The sequence below is a fragment of the Ovis canadensis genome, chromosome 4 (assembly GCF_042477335.2).
Source record: "Ovis canadensis isolate MfBH-ARS-UI-01 breed Bighorn chromosome 4, ARS-UI_OviCan_v2, whole genome shotgun sequence".
Classification (NCBI taxonomy): domain Eukaryota; kingdom Metazoa; phylum Chordata; class Mammalia; order Artiodactyla; family Bovidae; genus Ovis; species Ovis canadensis.
Window position 1 is genome coordinate 29,551,024 of NC_091248.1, and position 22,034 is coordinate 29,573,057.

General features: G+C 41.5%; 1 protein-coding gene across 12 annotated transcripts in view; it reads right to left on the reverse strand.

Annotated features, from left to right (window-relative positions):
- Nucleotides 1-22,034, reverse strand: part of ASNS (asparagine synthetase (glutamine-hydrolyzing)) — a 151,353-nt gene that overhangs the window by 15,068 nt on the left and 114,251 nt on the right. For 6 of the 12 annotated variants that reach the window (XM_069587485.1, XM_069587487.1, XM_069587493.1 and 3 more), the window contains 2 exons: nt 7,287-7,361; nt 1,318-1,589 (listed from right to left, as the gene is read on the reverse strand). In XM_069587485.1, the coding sequence (XP_069443586.1) occupies nt 1,318-1,566 (249 nt within the window). In that variant the 5' untranslated portion in view covers nt 1,567-1,589; nt 7,287-7,361. Of the gene's footprint in view, nt 1-1,317; nt 1,590-6,104; nt 6,345-7,286; nt 7,362-8,463; nt 8,713-22,034 lie in introns of those variants that run through there. The other 6 variants (XM_069587492.1, XM_069587491.1, XM_069587494.1 and 3 more) reach the window with 6 other exon arrangements.

Below are 22,034 nucleotides of genomic sequence, written 5' to 3' on the forward strand. Positions count from 1 at the left end.
TGGGCCATTGGCCACTTTCGCCATCTCTAAAGGTAAACAAGGAATTAGTATGTGAACAATAAAGAAAGCAGGATTGGCCCCAGATAGCTAGATGCATACCGGAAGAAATGATTTCAGCAAGCCTGGACACTTGCATCTTCCCATACATAGAAGATCCCTAAATCTCCTCATGTGAGAGATTTTGTTTTCTCTTAACAGTCATCTTTTATTATTCAGATTACCTGCCCCTTGCTGCAAACTTTTATATAGCCTGGCTCCTCAGGATTGGCTCTCCAGGGGTCACCAGAGATACTGTCCTAACGTTCCCACAGACTAAAACCTACCTCTCAACTTTTAGGTTGCGCGTATTTTTTTAGTCGACAGCAGGATCACCCACAAGATATTACATTCTATCCCTGCCTTAAAATCTTCAAATCTCATTGCTCTTAGAATTACATTCTACTGTCTGTCTTCTTGTTCTGCTTGTCCTGGTCCTGCCCGACCTCTCCAAGCCCATCTGGGCCACCTGCCCCTTGTTCACTTATGAACACCCCAGGGCTCTACACATGCTGTTCGTTCTGGACGAAATGCTCTTCCCAGCCCTGCTAGTTCACCCTTGTCCAGTAGGTCTGAGTTCAAATGACAGTTCCTCAAGAGGCCTTCTCTGACAAACCTGTACTGAAACTGATCTCCCATACCCATCAACTCCAAATTCATTTTTTCATAAAGCTTAGTATATGTATGGGGCTTTTCTGGTGGCTCAGCTGGTAAAGAACCCGCCAACCAATGCAGGAGATGTGAGATTCGGGTTTAACCCCTGGGTCAGGACAATCCCCTGGAGAAGGAAACGGCAACCTGCTCCAGTATTCCTGCCTGGAAAATTCCATGGACAGAGGAACCTGGCGGGCTACAGTCCATGGGGTCACAAAGAGTCGGACATGACTGAGCACACAAGAACACAAGTAGACGCACAATGATTTTTTTTGTCTGCTCCTTAATAGAATAAACTCCAGTAGTATGCGGACCTACCTCTCATATTTATTATTGTAGCCCTGGTGCCTAACACAGGTTATAATTAATATTCAAATTAATAATAGGAAAAAAAGGTTCTTAAGAGCTAAAAACCTGAAATGGAATCCTCATTTATTGTTTGGTGACCAAGTCATTCTACCTCTTCGTGCATCTGTGCCCTGTTTATCTATATATAATTGGAGCAAGTGAGAATGAACATGGGAAGTGGTTGAAAAGTAAAAAACATTAAACAAAATAAAATTATTATAATCAACTATCTCTGACACTTAATCACATCCAGATAGCTTCTGGTTTTATTCTGCTTACCTTCTTGTGGTTGTAGATTTCACCGTTGTAACAGAGCCACAAGTAAGGATATTTCTTCACTCGAATTGGCTGCATTCCAAACAGCTGGTCAACCACCGCCAACCGGTGAAATCCAAAGCAGCAATTGGTGTACCCATTAACATTTTCAAAACGGAATGCATCCGGACCCCTGTGTGCAATCTTCATAGCACTCAGACACTGAACAGAAAGGCAGTCATCGCTGCCAAAGAGCGCCCAAATGCCGCACATGGTGCGATGAAGCTCCGGGTTCTCTATGGAGATAAAAGCAGGCCAATTAAATAGTCAACATCCAACCCAAGCCTGCATTCAATCTCGATTCCCAAAACTTGCATAAGCTACTTCAAAGCATGAAATATGTTATCTTATCCACAACAATTTACCAGTAGGTTGGCAGGCACAGAGGGTAAGAGAATTGATTTAATCTACTTACAAGTATTCAGAAAAGATGAATGACCTTTACATCCAGCCGGCTATTAATATACAGCCGTTTAGCCCCTAGTCAAAGCCTGCTTCCCTCTGACATTATGACTTGGTCAGCTAGAGCTAGCAGTGTTCAGGCCACATTCTGTTTTCTATCCTAGGTTTACACCCAAGACACAGATACACATGGAGACTGGCTCCAGCCCACCCAGAGATCCTAGTCTTCTCTCTTCATCCCAGAATCCCAAAAGCTCTGAAAAATCCAAGAGATGCTCCAGCATACTACGATTGCCTCTTAGGCCTCAAGAATAAATGCATCTTTCTTTCATTTTTTATTCAATATTTTTGGCTGCGCCATGGGCATGCAGGATCTTGGTTCCTCCACTGCAGATTGCAGCCATGAAATTAAGAGACGCTTGTTCCTTCGAAAGAATAGCTGACAAACCTACAAAGCATATTAAAAAGCAGAAACATCAGTTTGCTGACAAAGGTCCATATAATCAAAGCTATGGTTTTTCCACTAGTCATGTACAGAAGTGAGAGTTGGACCATAAAGAGGGCTGAATGCTGAAGAATTGATACTTTTGAATTGTGGTGCTGGAGAAGACTCCTGAGAGTTCCTTGGACTGCAAGGAGATCCAACCAGTCCATCCTAAAGGAAATCAATCCTGAATATTCATTGGAAGGACTGATGCTGAAGCTGAAGCTCTAATACTTTGGTCATCTGATGCAAAGAGCCAACTCCCTGGAAAAGACCCTGATGCTGGGAAAGTTTGAGGGCAGAAGAAGAGAGCAACAGAGGATGAGATGGTTGGATGGCATCATCAACTCAATGGACATGAGTTTGAGCAAACTCCAGGAGACAGTGAAGGACCAGGAAGCCTGGTGTGCGGCAGTCCATGAGGTCACCAAGAGTTGGACAGGACTGAACGACTGAACAACAACTAAAACCAGAGATCAAACCCATACCCTGTGCAGTCAGTCTGGGAGTCTTAACTGCCAGGGACTACCAGGCAAGTCCCCTAAATACATCTCTTTACCTGTTCAGTTCAGGTCAATTGCTCAGTCGTGTCTGACTCTTTGCGACCCCATGGACTGCAGTACACCAGGCTTCCCTGTCCATTACCAACTCCCAGAGCTTACTCAAATTCATGTCCCAAGTCAGTGATGCCATCCAACCATCTCATCCTGTCATCCCCTTCTCCTCCCACCTTCAATCTTTCCCAGCATCAGGGTGTTTTCAAATGAGTCAGTTCTTCACATCAGGTGGCCAAAGTATTGGAGTTTCAGCTTCAGCATCAGTCCTTCCCATGAATATTCAGGATTGATTTCCTTTAGGATGGACTGGTTGGATCTCCTTGCAGTCCAAGGGACTTAAGAGTCTTCTCCAACACCACAATTCAAAAGCATCAGTTCTTCAGGACTCAGCTTTCTTTATATTCCAACTCTCACATCCATACATGACTACTGGAAAAACCATAGCTTTGACTAGTTGGACTTTTATTGGCTGAGTAATGTGTCTGCTTTTTAATATGCTGTCTAGATTGGTCTTAACAGACATTTAATGGGTAGAAAAGATGATCGTATATACTGCCTAAGTGTAATATTAACATACCTAGATATTGTAAACATTTCACTACTTCTAGCTTGCCGCCAAGTGATTTATTCAAATATTATCAAAGAAATTGTAAAAAGAGAAGAGAAAGCACTATTATCTGATATCCTAGCCTAATGAGAAAAAAAATTTTTTTAAGTAGACAGAGATACAAAATGTTCACCATCAAAATGTTCTAAAGGACCAAACTGTTCTTAAACACTTCTGTCTCAAAGCCACCTTGGTCAAAAAGAAAACAAAGTAGCCTGGACAAACAGAGCAGTATCTCTGGAAAACCACGTGCGGCTGTCTTTGTAGGCCAAGAAGCAAGTAAGTACTTCCTACACAAATACAAATGTTAATTACTTTTCTATTCAAATTCAGTTCTCAGCTGTCAACTCCAGTTACTTTACTCAGGTAAAAATCCAGAACTCTTGGAAACTATTTTGGTATTTTTTAAATGCAAATTTGTAGCAAATGCCTAGATAAATGGCATCAAAAAGTATATAAATATTCAAGTTACATTAATCACTTGGAACAATCCTCTGAAGACATTTCATTCGTATTTAAATGAACCAAAGTAGGTGGGACAAACAGAGCAGTATCTCTGAAAAACAATGTGGTTCATCTTCAAAAGGCCAAAAGAACCATGGCCTTGTTAGGCCTTTTCATGAGACCGACCAAATTAATGGAAAACTGTATTAAAACTACTTGGAAAGAAAGTATCACATGTTCTATGTGGACCCTTCCAGGCATTTGACCAAATACCCATAATCAGACACAGGAACACCTTTGAGACACTGTCAGTTTGGTTCTTGTAATAAAGCAAGTCACTTGAACTTTTTGGTTTCCCAGTGCATATGAAAGTTTTATTTACACTATAGTGTAGTCTATTTATTAAATGTGCAATAGCATGATGTCTAGCAATGTACATATTGTATTTTAAAAATATTGCTAAAAAAAATGCTAACCATCATCTGAATCTTCAGCAAGTAGCAAGCTTTTTCCAATAGAAACTTCAAAGATCACTTGTCAGATTTCGGTAATAAAATCTTAAGTTACCAAAATGTGACAGACAAGAAGAGCAAATGCTGTTGGGAAATATGGTGCCTATGCAGACTTGCCATGCACCTTCAATTTGAAGACAAAAAGCAGTACCTGCAAAGCACAACTAACTAGGTACGCTTGGATTTACTTTGAGATTTACTGGGAAAATTCAGTGTGGTTTAAGTGAGTTGCCTATTAATAAGCCATCTACCTCTGACTCTATACCAATAAAAAACAGGCTCTGGAAGTGCTTTGAAAATCACATGAGGTCATTAGTGAATCATTCCCCTAAGTCTTCTTAATGCTATTTAGTGAATCCCACTAATCGTGCTATAGCAATACACTTAAGCACTCAATTGGAGGGAAAAGAGGGACGACAAATGATTGCAAAGCACACATTTCTTCAGTAGGAAAAGCAAATTAAAACTATCACCAATTATTTTTATTGCAATCAGTCTTACTTGCAAACATCCTACTTGGCAAGGCTTTTTCCCACTGCTGTTACCTGTTCCCAGTAATTTTCCGTATTTCCTCATAAAAGTCTAAAGCAGTGCTGTCCAATGGAAATGTGAGCCACATATGTAATGTTGAATAAACTAGTAGCCCCGTTAAAAGAGAAAAAAATAAAATTTTAAATAGATTTTAACAAAATGTACTGAAAATAGTATTACTATTACTGCAGCATGTAAAATCAGCACAAAAATATTGACAAGATACTTTACATTGCTTTTCTCTATTAAACCTCAATCCGGATTAGCCAGCATTTCCCGTTTTCAAATGTGGCTAATTGTTACTGAATCAATACTTAAGTGCTATGGTGAAGTTTAAGATCTCAGCAACTAACTCCTGCACAGCTCCAAGACCTACTAAGTTACCTCTAATGAATCTTACAATAATTTGATCAATCAATGAAAAGGCTGAGTTACTGGTGCTTTTAAATTATTTGTCAAGCACCACGGACAACAGACGGTGAAGAAATACTGCAGGCCACAGGCTTGGGGCGCGGGGGTCGGGGGTGGGGGGTGGGGGCGGGAAGTGTTCCTTCACTCAAAATAATATTAATTTGAAGCCCTTCCTATAAAACAGATAACCATTGAGAAAATCCATGCCAGATTTTTTTTTGTTTTTGTTTGCCTTTTCACTAACCGCGCCGCCTGTCATCCCGAACCGATCTCTTCTGGGCAAGATTTGCTCAGCGAGTCACTTGTTGAGTCTTGCAACAAGAGATGGGGGGAAGGGTAGCTAGGAGAAACCAGGTGGAAACCGGAGGTAAGGAGTATCCGAGGCCATGACTGACAGCTCAGCAGACTCTCTGCAGGATCAGAGCCTCGGGAACACGACTCCCAGCTGCACTCGGACTACGTGCGCCCTCCAGCCCATTCAGGGCAGGACCCTCGAGATGCAGAAATATCCGCAGGTTTAGACGCAATACAATAACAATAATTAAAGAAAAAAAAAAAAAGAAATTTACAGGCGCCAACTTAAACCGCCGCGACCGTCTCTCCGGAGCGGCAGGGCCGCGGTTCTGGGGGCCACGTGACCCCTCTCTTCCAGACCAGCGGAGGTCTTCCCGCCCCAGCGGGCTCCCAGGTGCGCAACAATCGGCCCCGCCTCCCCGGCCTGGCTGGAGCTGCAGCATCCCGGGGTGCCGGGATCCGCGTCTGCCCACCCTTCGGGCGGGCCATGCTGCCGCGCATCTTCCTACCTCTCCCGGGGCGGCCCTGCTGCACGCTGCAAAGGCGCCGCGACCCACGGCTGCCGGCCTACCTGGGCTCCAATGGGGTGGGTGGGCCGGACCAGCTGCGGCTTGCAGGGTGGGGGCTTTCTCTCACCTCTCACTTTATACCCTCGCGGCTCCTGTAATGCTTGAGGGAAGTTTCATCACTTCTGTAAAGACCAACCAACGCGCAGGGGCGTGGCCCGCGGGGCGTGAAGGCGCTGTAGCCTGGCCAGGACAGGATGCAGAGCGATGGAGGCGGAGGAACGGCTCCCGCGTCTTAAAGCGTTAGTGCCTCTGCTGAAGGATAACCTCAGAGGTCTGGCCAGGTACCCCACTGACACGTAGGATGGCCTTACCTGCTGTTCTGACAATTCATTAAACTTTCTACCTGGTTTGTTCTTAGAAAAATCATCAGTAATTGATTGCAATATGCCTTCTGCAGCGTATCTTCCTCATGTCCTCAACTGCCAAATCTTTAGCACCTTATTTCTTCCTTACTATAAGAGAGCATCTGATACATAGCTGTGGATAGGCATGTATTTGCTAAATTAATAAATACTGAGGCAGATGCCTGGAAGGGTCTCCACCTTTTATTAAATGCAAGTTAGATTTCTTTAGGTTCTTCTACCTCAGACAGAGTTACATTTCTCCTTCCTCTGAGCATATGGCTCAGTGTATTTGTCTTGTGATGGATCGTCAGACGTCATATGTGGTTGTATTGGCGCTCAACCAGATTGTCACCTTGTTGGCTGTGTCAACTTCTTCACCTTTTGAGTCCCAGGACCAGCTCAGTGGATACCTATACTCAATTCAATTCAATTACTCATTACTTGTCGTTGACAAGTTACGCTTTCTGGAAAAGGACTGAGTTCCATTCCAGTCTGAATTTTATGACTTATATAGTAATATGATCATTAAATACGTTCTATAGCCTCTTTACATTTCCATCTTTAAAATAAGCAAGTGAGAGACTACTAGGGGTCCTTCCAAATCCTGAAATTTTTAAGTACTAAAGTGATGAGAGTTCTGAAGAGTTATAGCACCCAAGGAGGGAAATCAATTTTTTCATCCCCACATTATCAACTGTCTCATCAAAAAACCCCATAGCATTGCAATCTGGTTATTTTTACATTAGACCCAATTAGAATATTATCCAAATTTACACACCTAATAGTTGTGGATCCAGGCTGTGAAGCCATGTTTGTCTGGATCCCCAGGCCTTTTTCTTTTCATCACATCTGCCTGTGGAACAGAATGACAAGAAGATCTGGGTTATACTGGAAATGCTGACAGAGGAGAAAAGGGTTAATATAGCCTCTGTTATTTTTGTTAAACATGAATGATTTCTGTTCAGGACAAAATACATTTTCTAGATTTCATCCCCATTCCTATACTGGAGAATTACCCTAAAATTAGACTTTTTCCTATTTATTATCTGCATGGAGACTCACCATTTTAAAGGCACTGTTGAACTTCTACCAGTACTGCCCTCAAATTTATTATGCAGAACTGGGAAAGACATGCCCTCAGAAAAATACATTTAAGGCCTAATACTTCTTTGTAAGATTCAAGTCATGTTGATACATAAAACCAAAATAGATGAGTGGCCCCTAAACCTTTTAAGTACAAAGATTCCTTCTAGAATTTTGTTTAAAAAGGTTCTCTTGACCTGCCCCCACAAGAAGGCAGGGCACTTTTAGTGTCTCTTTGATACAGAAAACATGCTATGATAAAAATAAACAAGGCCCCATGACTTCATAACACTATGATAAATTTGTATTTTATTGGTCACATCAGCACCAAAATAAATTAAGAACTAGTAAAATTACATGTGCAGAGACATACTGAGATCGGACTACAGTCAATGCTTGTCAAGGATACAGGTTTGATATCCTCATGTAATACATTTCCAACTAGTTCAGTAATTGCCAAGGATATAAATTCCCTAAGAACAGAGCACATAGTGGATACTAGTTGATGGCAAAGATGATAGAGGACTAAGTTCTTATTTCCCTAAACTTTTCAGCATCAAATAGACTTTGCTACGTCCTAGTCTGTATACTACAGGCTTCCCAGGTGGCTTAGTGTAAAGAATACTCCTGCCAATGCAGGAGACTTAAGAGATTTAGGTTCAATACCTGGGTCAGGAAGATCCCTTGGAGTAGGAAAAGGCAACCCACTCCAGTATTCTGGCCTAGAAAATCCCGTGGACAGAGGAGCCTGGTGGGCTACAGTCCATGTGGTTGCAAAGAGTCAGACTGACTGAGCAACTGAGCACACGCACATATTCTGTTTATTAGTACTATCTCAAACCTAAGGATGACACCCACTCCAGTACTCTTGCCTGGAAAATCCCATGGGTGGAGGAGCCTGGTAGGCTGCAGTCCATGGGGTCGCGAAGAGTGGGACACGACTGAGCGACTTCCCTTTCACTTTTCACTTTCATGCATTGGAGAAGGAAATGGCAACCCACTCCAGTGTTCTTGCCTGGAGAATCCCAGGAACGGGGGAGCCTGGTGGGCTGTCGTCTATGGGGTCACACAGAGTGGGACACAACTGAAGTGACTTAGCAGCAGCAGCAGCAGCAGCAAACCTAAGGACAATTTGGAAAGTAGGTTTTTTACCCACATTTTACAATGTAAAAATAAGAGAAATTGAGGGATTTAGCCAAACACACACAGTTTGAATTAAATCATAAAGAACTGAATCATAATAGTATAAATCCCATTTCCCTTTCCACCTCATCTAGGTAGCAGAAGACAGATACCATTTGATATGTTACCTGCTGTGGTTGGTGGTACTGTACTGGATGTCTTTTGCTTGTCCCTTCAGAGCCACTTTCAAGCTTATGCCCTGGATTCCCTGCCCTCCTCTTTCACTGCTGCTAAGTCACTTCAGTCGTGTCCGACTCTGTGCGACCCCATAGATAGCAGCCCACCAGGCTCCGCCATCCCTGGGATTCTCCAGGCAAGAATACTGGAGTGGGTTGCCTTTTCCTACTCCAAGGGATCTTCCCCACCCAGGTATTGAACCTGAATCTCTTAAGTCTCCTGCATTGGCAGGAGGATTCCTTACACTAAGCCACCTGGGAAGATTCCAGGCGCTGCTCCCTCCTTACCTCCATCAGGCCTAGCCCTGAGGTGCCGAGCCATCCTGCTTTCCCAAACCCTGTCCACACTTCTGATTAGTCCTAACTGGAGTGTGCCATCTGCTTCCTATCACAGCTTGACCCCACACATCGGTCTTAAGTCATAACACTGAGTTTGTGGTGGATTAGACTACAGTAGAAGTTTCCTAGATGGCTCAGCCATAAAGAATCCACCTGCCAATGCAATGGATAGGGGTTCTATCCCTGGGTGGGGAAGATCCTCTGGAGAAGGAAATGGCAATCCACTCCAATATTCTGAGAAATCCCACGGACAGGGGAGCCTGGTGGGTTACAGTCCATAGGGTCACAAAGAGTTGGACGTGACTTGGCAACTAAACATCAACAACAAACTAGCATGGAAAATGATTCATATTCTCTGAATTATCCAATGCAAATGAAAACTAAATTATGTTGGCCAGTTTTCCCATGTCTTATCTCATTCTGAGATAATGGTCTTATCTCATTCTGAGATAATGGTCTTATCTCATTACTGAATACTGAAATCTCATGCTAAAAGCTGCCAGGGAGCATTTAAAATTATTTGACCTTCAGACCCTAAGGAATCAGACTAAAAACCTTCTCTGTCAAGTAAAACCTGTAGGCCTGTTCCCCATCCCCAAAATGTAATTGGCAACACAAGACTGTATTTGTTAAGCCTTGAGAGCATTAATTAAAATAAAGTCTTTAAATATCTTTTAAATATCTACTAAATTGTTTTTTCTCAATCTTTTTGTAGGTAGGTCCATTTTCTAGAATTTAATAACTATATAATTGTTAGACAATACATGATAGTACCTGTCCTTGGGTATTTATTGACTAAGAAAAAGTACATGATAATAAAAAGCTTCATTGATGTTAATAACACCTTAAAGTAAATTCCTGTTGAATTTAGTAATGGTGAGTTGCCGTGGAATAAGTGAGAAGAATAGAATGTTCTCCACTCTATATAATGAACTGGATGAAGCTTTCCTTGTGGTCCTCAGGAAAATGAATCCTTCCTTCCTATGGCTCGCACCTGACTCACAGCTGATGTTCCAGTCTTACAATTTTAGTAACTGAGTAGAGGTATGAGTCTCCTAGCTAGCTGTGAGTTCCTAACAGTCCCATCAAAGCATGTTAATGATGCTAGGTTAGGAAACTAGAATATTGAAGTCTATTCACAAGTATACAAATAGTTCATGTCTCCTGATCTTCTTGGGTTTCCACATCTGTAAAATAATGAGGCTGAAATAAACAAACTTTGGTGTTTCTTCTACTCTTACAATTCTGTTAAAATTAAACAGACATGAGCTATTTACAGCATCCCAGTGTAGAAGTTCAGATCAGTAAGTGTTAATTTCTCATCTAAGAAACACATTTACCTTTCAAATAAGATGTCTCCTTATTTAAAGATAATTGAGAATCAGGAGATAGGACAGGACTTGGGATCACATAGTTATCAGGATTTGAACTCAAAGGGATCTGAACCCAGAATCCCCTGTCCACAACCTCACATGGCCTCTTGTCTGGGAGACTGATCTATATAAGAAGATTATCCTTTTTATTTCAGGGTACAAGTGAGATCCAGGTTGTGCTGTGTTAAAATATAACATATTATCAAGTATAATCTCCTTTCCAGTCTTCACTTGCATTTTTTATTGGAAGCTAACAAAGGAGCAGAGTCACTTTTAAAACTGTTTTAGTTCAGCTATTAAGGATGGAGATATAGTTCCTCCTACTCCTGTTTTGAAAAGACTCTGGTATAGGTGTCCTCATCCTTCTCCATTCCCACTCACCCGTCCCCACTCTGTCACTCACATTTTACCCGACTCTATTATGTAAAATCAGTATCCCCTATATGCAGGATCCCCAGCCAGAGAACAGCTCTAGCTGAGAATAGTAATTAAAATAAGAGTTTCACATGAGAATAATCTTGTTGGTATGTAGTTCTAAACAAGAATGTCTTTTTTATTGTCAAAATATTGAGCAGTTTATACATATAACAGTAGTTGTGTATCAGCCTTCCGGTGATTGAGAAATAAGTGATAAGCCACTTAAAATTCAGTGAAGACTCTGAAACTCATTTTGTGTTCTTCAGCATGTAAGAGCGTCCACATATATTAATAATTCGTCGTGTGAGTTCTTGACGCCTCTGATAGGCGAGAGTGGCAAGGACACGTATAGAGTGATGCTGTAAATAGAATGGAAAGGACAGTGGAGGTGACAAGGGCCATGAGAGGTTCATAGGTGCAATGAAATGATCAGATTGGCTTTTTCAAGAGCTAACCTCAACAACTGTGGGGAGAAGCAACTGTAGTGGGGAGCCTACCAGCAGGAAGTCAATGAGAAAGCAGAGGAGAATGTCAGCGGCGCTGGGAGGCAGAACCTGATGGATGTGGAGACAGTGGGTATGAGGGAGAGGGAGAGGGGAAATCCAGAACAGTCTAAACTCGGGCACCGGATTGAAGGAGAAACCATAATAGGAAGTAAGGAATATCAGAGGAGGAAATATTAGAACAAGGGCATCTGCAGGGTAGGGAAGAGGTTGGGACATGTTTAGGTTAGTGCCTATTAAGATAGAAATGCCTGCATGCATGCGAAGTTACTTTAGTCGTGTCCAGCTCTTTGTGACCCAATGGACTGGAGCCCGCCAGGCTCCTCTGTCCATGGGATTCTCCAGGCAAGAATACTGGAGTGGGTGGCCTGAGCTATGTCCATTAGGCAGTTGGATGGATATGCCAGTTTAAAACTAGGGAGATCTAAGTTAGACTTTTAGATAACAATAAAGCATAGTAACTACAACAGCTTTAGAGTCAGACAGACAGTGAGTTCAATCAAAGCTCTGCCATTTGCTAACTCCCTGGGATAGGGGCAAGATTCAGAGCCTTATTGAGCAAAAAATTCCCCATTTGAAAATGAGGATAGTAATACTCAGAGGAGTTTTTAGTGTGGGTGGAAGGCAGACAAGGCAGATAAAGAAATTAGCAAAGTGCCTGACACATAATAGTAAATTCTCAGTAAATGTTAGATGCTATTATTACATAGGCTATTGAACCACGAATAGAGGTAAAAACTGAAACCAAAGGATTGGATGTGACAATTGTGGGAGGGAGTACATGGGCGAGAACGCGCAAAGGCAAGGCCTTGGAGATGCCAACACTGAAGAGGCAGGCAGGCAGGAGCAGGCGAAACGGACTGAGAAGGTGTCGGGGTAAGGGAAAGAAGAGTCAGGAGACAGTGCTGGCCTGGAAGCTGACGGAAGAGTTGCAACAAGCAGGAGGATGGATCAAAATCATCGCATTAAGGAGTTATGGAGCAGAAAATTAACCATTAGCTCTCTTAATGAGGACGTTGCTGTTGACCTGAGCAAACAGTGCTTTGAAGGAAGGGTAGAGGCAGTTCACTGAAACGGCATTCAGCAGTCCTAGGAGTCTAAAGCTTAATGACTAAAAATAGACATGTAATTATAAGAATATGTAACCCAGCTTAAAACCAGGAAGGGGCTAATTAGTAGTAGTAACACAGCTGAGGTGGTTCTCTCCAGGAACTTTTCCCTCCGTGTGTGATCCTGCTGTCATTTCTCTCATCTTAAAAACAACAACAAATTCCTGACTCTGTAATTCTAGTTCTTCCTCTGTCTACTGCTCCATCTCTTTTTAACCTCACAGCAAAATTCTTCCAATGGCCGAAATTCCCCATCTCCAGCGTTCTTCTACAGTCACTCCAAAAGGGCTTCTCTCCCACATGCCACAAAAATTACTGTTGTCTCAGAGTCACCAGGTACCCTCACATTTCAAAGTCCAACGGCCATTTCTTAGTCCTCACCTTAGTTGATCTTTTAACAACGTTTGATAGTCAATCATTGTCCTTTAAATGCTTACTTTTGGGATTCATATTCTCTTCATTTTCCTCTCTTTTTTACTAGGCACCCTGTCTCCTTTGCTGGTTCTTTATTGTCATCTTGATTCCTTAATACCAGAGAGCCCTACAGTTTAGTCCTTGGACACCCTTATGATTATTTTCTTAATCCACAGTCAGTATTACTCAGTGATCTAACCTAGTATCATGACTTTAAAACTATTTGCATGCTGATCCCCAAATTTATATTGTAAACTTAGATCTTTCCAGAAATTCCAGAATACTATATCCATCTTCATTTCAGCATTTCCACTTGAAATATTTTAAAAACTGTAAATTTTTGAGCTGTGTATCCACTAAATTAATGCTTGTTAACCCTTTCAGGCATGTGGAACTCTTCCTAACTTAAATTTTAAACAAGTCACATGAGTAGTTGTAATTGGCTCTCCATTGACAGCAAAATGTATAATGAAACAACCTACTATGACTTTAGTCACACATTAAGTTTATATTTCATTCATCATTATATTCACTCGAAAAGCATTTTATAGATGTATCAATTACATTACTTGTAGACAATGATACAGCAGCATCCACATTCACTAAGTCCTTGCTATAAAATTGCCAAACTCCCCATATCTGTGCCCCACAAGTTGAAAAACACAACTGGATTACCAACTAATTCACAGACATATCCAAATGTTGATAGCTTCAAGGCAGAGCTTACTATTTAAATCGTATCAATAAAAAGGTTGACACTTGGGGGTCCCAGGTGGTACAGTGTTAAAGAATCTGCCTGCCAATGCATGAGACGAAGGAGATGTGTGTTAGATCCCTGGATTGGGAAGAGCCCCTGGTGAAGGAAATGACAACCCACTCCAGTATTCTTGCCTGGGAAATTCCATGGGACAAAGGAGCCTGGCGGGCTATAGTCCATGGGTTCCAAAGAGTCAGACACAATTAAGTGACTGAGCACTTAGCCTAGATGTCTGATTCCTTGTTTCTCTTCATTTCAATATAACTACTTATAGGGATTCTCTTTACAAGCACTGGGGCTTCCCTGATAGCTCAGTTGGTAAAGAATCTGCCTGCAACACAGGAGACCCCAGTTCGATCCCTGGGTCAGGAGGATCTGCTGGAGAAGGGATAGGATACCCACTCCAGTACTCTTGGCTTTCCCTTATGGCTCAGCTGGTAAAGAATCCGCCCACAATGCGGGATACCTAGGTTCGATCCCTGGGTTGGGAAGATCCCTTGGAGAAGGGAAAGGCTACCCACTCCAGTATTCTGGCCTGGAGAATTCCATGGACTGTATAGTCCATGGGGTCACAAAGAGTTGGATACAACTGAGTAACTTTCACTTACAAGCATTACAATTCAGAATGGGAAAAACAGAAATCCTCATGTTTAACCCTCTCATCTTCAGTCTTCTCTCATGATTTCCTAAAAGTACCACCAGCATCTGCTTACATCCTAAATACAGTTCAAAGGTCAAATAGCAGAAGATAAAATTTGAAAATACCCAGTACACCATTAAATTGCCATGGTTTTGCTTTGTGATAGTTTGACTGGAATTTAAAACTCACTTCCCTTTGTGTAAGACAATAAAAGAATGATTAACATGGTAAAAGACACTTTTTAGAAAAATTAAGAAGGCAGTAAGATGTAGGATGGAACTGTAGTGTGGAGAGACTAAAAGCAAGGAGACTAGCTTGGAGGTGACAGGTAATGGAAGTAGCAGTACGAACATCTCCCAGCTAAATTCCATAGGATTTGGAGCCAAGAGGATAAGGAAAATGAAGGAGCAGAAGGATTCCAGGATGACTCCCAAATGTCTATCTTTGTGTGACTGGTGACATATTAACAATATCTGAAATACAAGAAGGGGAGATTTGAGAGAATGTAGGTTCAGTTTGTTCATGTCAAAGTCAATGTTTCTGGTAGGCATCTAGGTGATGACCCAAGAGAAAGTTGAACATCAGTATCAAGTTCATCATTGTATTAACAGCATGCATCAAAACCATCTACCAAGATTTTTTATTCAGTAACAATGAAAAAGGACAAAGAGCATCTCTATTTAAAACAATTTTTACTGATGTCTCTGCAGTGCCCTAAAGGTAAAAAGCCCTGGTCTCAGGTTTAAGACCGAAATTGGGATTGGTATTATATTGGGTGGCGTATGGTAAGTTTAAAACAATAGTTTGTAGTCATATCTAAGACCAAATCCCAGATCTTTCAAGCTGTGATTTGAACAGGCACGTAACATTTTTGAGTAAAACATGAATACTACTAAGAGCCTTTCAAGGTTGTTATAAGATTTAAGTGAGATTAACAAATATGAAGAAATAAAAACAGTTCTCAACACATAATTGCTCAAAAAATGGTACGTTTTAAGAGTCGTAAGAGTGCTTTGAGAACAGAATGAATCATCCTGGGAGGACAAAACAGGTGGGAATTAAAGGGCAGGCCTTAGAAATGCCAGCATTTTAGGAGTAAGGAGAAGAACGATCAAGCAGGAGACCAGAGGAAATCCATGGAGAGTAGCAAAATAGACACAGTGGAGAAAACCGATTCAATAGTCATGGGACAAGCCAATAGCATCAATTTCAGGAGTAAGGAAGACTAAAATAAAAAGCATACCGTTGGACTGGAAGATGAGGAATTTACTGGGGACTGAACAACAATTTCAGTAGAATTGTGAATCTAGTGAGTCCTCTTGACTGTACCCTTAGGGATGGCACCTGAGGCTGATCTCTAAACAGGCTTCTGACCAGACATTGGTTTTAGTTTTTGGTTGATAAATGTCTTCCCCAAGGGCTACCATGTCCTATCTCTGAAATATATTGCTGCTTTTGAGTGGATTTTTCATGTAAGGTGGTTGTCAGAGCACCTAAGGGACAGAGAACTTGAACTTTATCAAGCGAACAGAAAAGAGTGAATACATGATTTTATGTCTCCTGGTACACATGGTAGAATGTGGCCTAAGGATAACTTTCATTAATACCCAGCTCAAGATTTTTCAGAAACTATAATTTTCTACCAAAACCATTCATTAGGGTAATCTTTGGGGCTTCCCTGGTGGCTCAGGTGGTAAAGAATCTGCCTGCAATGCAGGAGACCTGGGTTTGATCCCTAGGTTGAGAAGATGATCCCCTGAAGAAGGGACTCACTACCCACTCCACTGTTCTTGCCTGGAGAATCGCATGGACAGAGGAGCCTTGCAGGCTACAGTCCATGGGGTTGCAAAGAGTTGCAGAAAACTGAGCAACTAACGCTTTCAGACTTTCAGGGTGATCTTTAGCTTTGGCCTGCTGTGTATTCCCTCCTTTCCTGTGGTGCAGTTTTGAGATGCAGCAAAAAGAAGAGAAGCAAAAGGCAAAGGAGAAAAGGAAAGATACACCCATCTGAATGCAGAGTTCCAAAGAATAGAAAGGCAAGATAAGAAAGACTTTCTCGGTGATCAATGCAAAGAAATAGAGGAAAACAATAGAATGGGAAAGACTAGATCTCTTCAAGAAAATTAGAATACCAAGGGAACATTTCATGCAAAGATGGGCACAATAAAGGACAGAAATGATATGGACCTAACAGAAGCAGAAGATATTAAAAAGAGGTGGCAAGAATACACAGAACTACACAAAAAAGATCTTAATGACCCTGATAACCACAATGGTGTGATCACTCACAAAAGCCAGACATCCTGGAATGTGAAGTCAAGTGGGCCTTAGGAAGCATCACTATAAACAAAGCTAGTGGAGGTGATGGAATTCCAGTTGAGCTATTTCAAATCTTAAAATACGATGCTGTGAAAGTGCCACACTCAATATGCCTGCAAATCTGGAAAACTCAGCAGTGGCCACAGGATTGGAAAAGGTCAATTTTCATTCCAATCCCAAATAAAGGCAATGCCAAGAATGTTCAAACTACCACACAATTGCATTCATCTCACATGCTAGCAAAGTCAAAGTAAAAGTGACTCAGCCATGTCTGACTCTTTGTGACCCCAGTCCACGGAATTCTCGAGGCCAGAATACTGGAGTGGGTAGCCTTTCCCTTCTCCGGGGGATCTTCCCAACCCAGGGATCAAACCCAGGTATCCTGCATTGCAGGCATATTCTTTACTACTAGCTGAGCCACAAGGGAAGGCCAAGAATACTGGAGTGGGTAGCCTATCCCTTCTCCAGCAGATCTTCCCAACCTAGGAATCAAACTGGGGTCTCCTGCATTGCAGGTTGATTCTTTACCTACTGAGGTATCAGGGAAGCCCCGTGCCAGCAAAGTAATGCTGAAAACTCTCCAAGCGAGGCTTCAACAGTATGTGAACCGAGAACTTACAGATGTTTAAGCTGGATTTACAAAAGGCAGAGGAACCAGAGATCAAATTGCTAACATCCGCTGGATCATCGAAAAAGCAAGAAAATTCCAGAAAAAATATCTACTTCTGCTTTATTGCCTACACCAAAGCCTTTGACTGTGTGGATTACAACAAACTATGGAAAATTCTGAAAGAGATGGAAATACCAGACTATCTTACCTATCTTACCTATCTCTATATGCAGGCCAAGAAGCAACAGAACCAGACATGGAACAATGGACTGGTTGAAAACTGGGAAAGGAGTACATCAAGGCTGTATATTGTCACCCTGCTTATTCAACTTATATGCAGAGTATATCATGAGAAACGCTGGGCTGGATGAAGCACAAGGTGGAATCAAGATTGCCGGGAGAAATATTAATAACCTCAGATATGCAGATGACACCACCGCTATGGCAGAAAGCGAAGAGAAACTAAAAAGCCTCTTGATGAAAGTTAAAGAAGAGAGTGAAAAAGTTGGCTTTAAATTCAACATTCAGAAAACTAAGATCATGGCATCTGATCCCATCATTTCATAGCAAATAGATGGGGAAACAATGGAAACAGTGACAGCCTTTATTTTGGGGGGCTCCAAAATCACTGCAGATGGTGAATGCAGCCATGAAATTAAAAGATACTTGTTCCTTGGAGGAAAAGTTATGACTAATCTAGACAGCATATTAAAAAGCAGAGACATTACTTTGCTGTCTAGTCAAAGCTATGGTTTTTCCAGTAGTCGTGTGGATGTGAGAGTTGGACTGTAAAGAAAGCTGAGCGCTGAAAAATTGATGCTTTTGAACTGTGATGTTGGAGAAGACTCTTGAGAATCCCTTGGACAGCAAGGAGATCCAACCAGTCCATCCTAAAGGAAATCAGTCCTGAATATTCATTGGAAGGACTGATGCTGAAGCTGAAAGGCCACCTGATGCGAAGAACTGACTCATTTGAAAAGACCCTGATGCTGGTAAAGATTGAAGGTGGGAGGAGAAGGGGATGACAGAGGATGAGATGGTTGGATGGCCTCACCGACTCAATGGACATGAGTTTGAGCAAGCTCTGTAAGTTGGTGATGAACAGGAAGCCTGGTGTGCTGCAGTCTGTGGGGGTCTCAAACAGTTGGACCCGACTGAGCAACTGAACTGAACTGAAAGTCTGATTATAAATTCTGAGGGTGCGATTTATTTTATACAGTGTGCTAGCTTTATTCATGCCTGACTTTTTGCAACCCCATGGGACTGTAGCCCACCAAGCTCCTCTGTCCAGGGCATTCTCCACTGGAGTGGGTTGCCATTTCTTTCTCCAGGGTATTTTCCCAACCTAGGGATTGAACTCACATCTCTTACATCTCCTGCATTGGCAAGTGGGTTCTTTTCCACTAGGGCCACCTGGAAACCCACAACAGTTTGGCGTAATTTGGGAGGTGATGTGAAACAAAGACCTTGAAAATGGCAAAGGTGAAGTCCAGGGTGGGGTCATGTGAGTTCAGGGTAGGACTTTTTGGTGCTTTACTTTAGGTTCTTTCCTAAGTCCCCTCTGCATGCCCCCTTGGCAATACTATGAGTAAACTCTATCCTTGAAGAGTTTTTTGTTCAAAAAGACTTTGTTTGGGGGGAGGACTATAAACTGAATCTGTCTAGTTATTCTTCCTGCTTCTTAGCTTTGCTATATGATCCCTTCAAAATGGGTGTCTTGTTTCTTGACGTTTATTTAGCTCAATTTTCTTCATTTTTCTTCAATCCAAGGCTTAAGAAGGGTGTCTCACCCCTGCCAGGTGCATGTAAAATCATCAATGTCTTTGTGTTATAGCAGCAACTCTCAGAATACAGTCTTCAATGAGATAAAAACTATTTTCTTAGTAATACTAAGACACAATCTGACTCATTCTCTCATGAATGTACAGAGTATGAACTATTTATTGATATAGTTTCAGATTCCACACTACAACCAACCTTTAGAAACTATATTTGTCAACTCTGGTGTAGTATCAAAGAGTAATTTCCATAATTATCTCGAAAGGCTGCTAAAATACGCCTCCCTTTTCCAATTACATATCTGCATGATTCTCTTCATATACTTATGCCAAACAACATGTCACAATAGATTGAAAAGAGAAACAGATATGAGAATTCAACTGTCTTCTAAACCAGATATAAAAGAGATTTGTAAAATATATAAACAATGCTGCTTTTATCACTATCTTTTGGAGGGGAAATTAAAATTATCTCTCATAAAATTATGATTTATGTTAATATATAAAGTTTTATTGTCATTCTAAAATGAATCAAGAATAGATTTTTTTAAAATTCTCAGTTCTAACTTTTTATACCATAAATATTGATAGATATATTCCACCTAAAAAAATCACCTAAATAGATACACCTATATCTGTATCTTTGAGCCAAACTGTTAGAACACAGTTGCAAGTCAGAATTAATAAAAACCCAGGGCTGAAATGGATTTTTTTCCTCAAAGATCTGCCACACTTGTTACTTGGAGTTTGCCTGGCTTATTGCTCTTACAAAACAGGGAGCTTCTACGTTGTTTACATCTCTTTTACGAGGAATTATAAATTCTTGTTGTTATTTGATTTCTAATCTTCTGCCCCCATGCTTTAACTGTATACTGTTTTTATCTTCTTTTTCCCAGATGATGTCAAATAGCTGAAAAAGACATTTTCCTCCAGATATACCTGTTAAATTAATGATGGGTAGGATAATTTTTAATCACTCTTCAGTAGGTTCTCTAAAGCCTCCTTTTTGATGCTCAGGCAAATCCCTGCTCCCTCTGTGTACCATAGACCAAAAGAATGTTTAAATCCTGAATTAAGAACTCTGGGTAAAGTCCAGGTATGGACAAGCTTGAAGACTTCCTCTAGATGACTGGTATGCAGCCAGTGCTATGAGTTTCTGGGAGCCACTTCAGATAAAGAATATATTTTTACTCATCATGGTACCCAACAGTACCAGCCCAAAGTCCAGAAATAAGAAGATTCTCACTTGCATGTTCCATTCAATCCCTTCACCATTTTATTACCATTTGATTGAAGATCAGTTTTCTATGACTATGGATAGACAATACTAGGCTAGGAGAACACTCCTCAGGGTCATCCCAATTATATAATAATTGTATGATGTGTCCAGTAGACCTAGCATGGCCTCTTGGTATTTTCATGTCTGTGGAATAATAGGCTAGGCTAAATAAGAGTTGGGGCTCTTCCTGGTGGTTCAGTGGTAAAGAATCTGCCTGCCAATGCAGGCGATGTGGGTTCAATTCCTGGGTTGGGAAGATCATCTGGCTAAGGAAATGGCAACCTACTCCAGTATTCTGGCCTGGAAATCCCATGGACAGAGGAGCCTGGCAGGCTACAGTCCATGGGATCACAAGAAGTCACCACACCACTTAGTGACTAAACAACAACAAATAAGGGTTAAGTTTCCTCCAGCCTTAGAATTTTGAGCACTAAATGGAAGTGCACTATTTGGGCACATGGTACCATAGAAAAAGAAATCAGTATTTTTTCAAGTTCAATGCTATCTTATTTAAACTCCCAATAACCTTACAAAATAGGCTTTGTTCCTGTGTGGAAGGTAAGGAAACTGAGGTGTAATATTTGGTGATTTTATATACAATTTTGAATCCAAGTAAGTCCAGGTCCAGAGCTCAGTCTCCTCTCTCACCACCCTTTACCAACAGAGGTGATCAATACTTGTCAATTTTAGGTAATGGACCTACAAATTGAAAGTCAAAGAAAAAAGTTTTATGTTCTTTTGTGGTTCACAGTCTTGGCTATGGATGAATACCATAAAGAAAGTGAAAGTGAAGTCGCTCAGTTGTGTCTGACTCTTTGCGACCCCATAGAATGTAGTCCACCAGGCTCCTCTGTCCATGGGATTTTCTAGGCAAGAGCACTGCAGTGGATTGCCATTTTCTTCTCCAGGGGATCTTTCCAACCCAGGGATCGAACTCTGGTCTCCTGCATTGCAAGCAGACGCTTTACCATCTGAGCCACTAGGGAAGCCCCTAGAACAGTAGATGCTGGGATCTTAACCTCAAAACAATGAATCCAGAGTTCTAGAGAGGAGCCCAGACATGGGTAATTTCAAATTTTCTCTCCTGACACATATGGGTATTGAAGTGAAAATAACCGATCTGTGTTCAGAACATTTAGGAATAAGAACTTGCAAAGCACTACAAAATGACAGCAGTTGCTCAATATGGTGGAATTCTGCACTTTTTTTTTTCCTTTCTGTCTTCATATGTTTTATTACGACATTCTTTGTATACTAAACTTGGAAAACGTTAGCTATGCATGCGTGGGTCTCAATCACTTCAGTCATGTCTGACTCTTTGAGACCCGATGGACTGCAGCCCAACAGATTCCTCTGTCCGTGTGATTATCCTGGCAAGAATACTGAGGTGGGTTGCCGTTGCCCCCTCCAGAAATATTAACTATGATTGCTTATAAGAAAAGCAAATGCCTTCTGAATGGTGACCAAGTAGCAAGAGAGAGAGAGTGCCTCGACAGGGAGATGGAGAGGGAGCTGTGATGGATGTGGACAGAGAAGTGTCATCACAG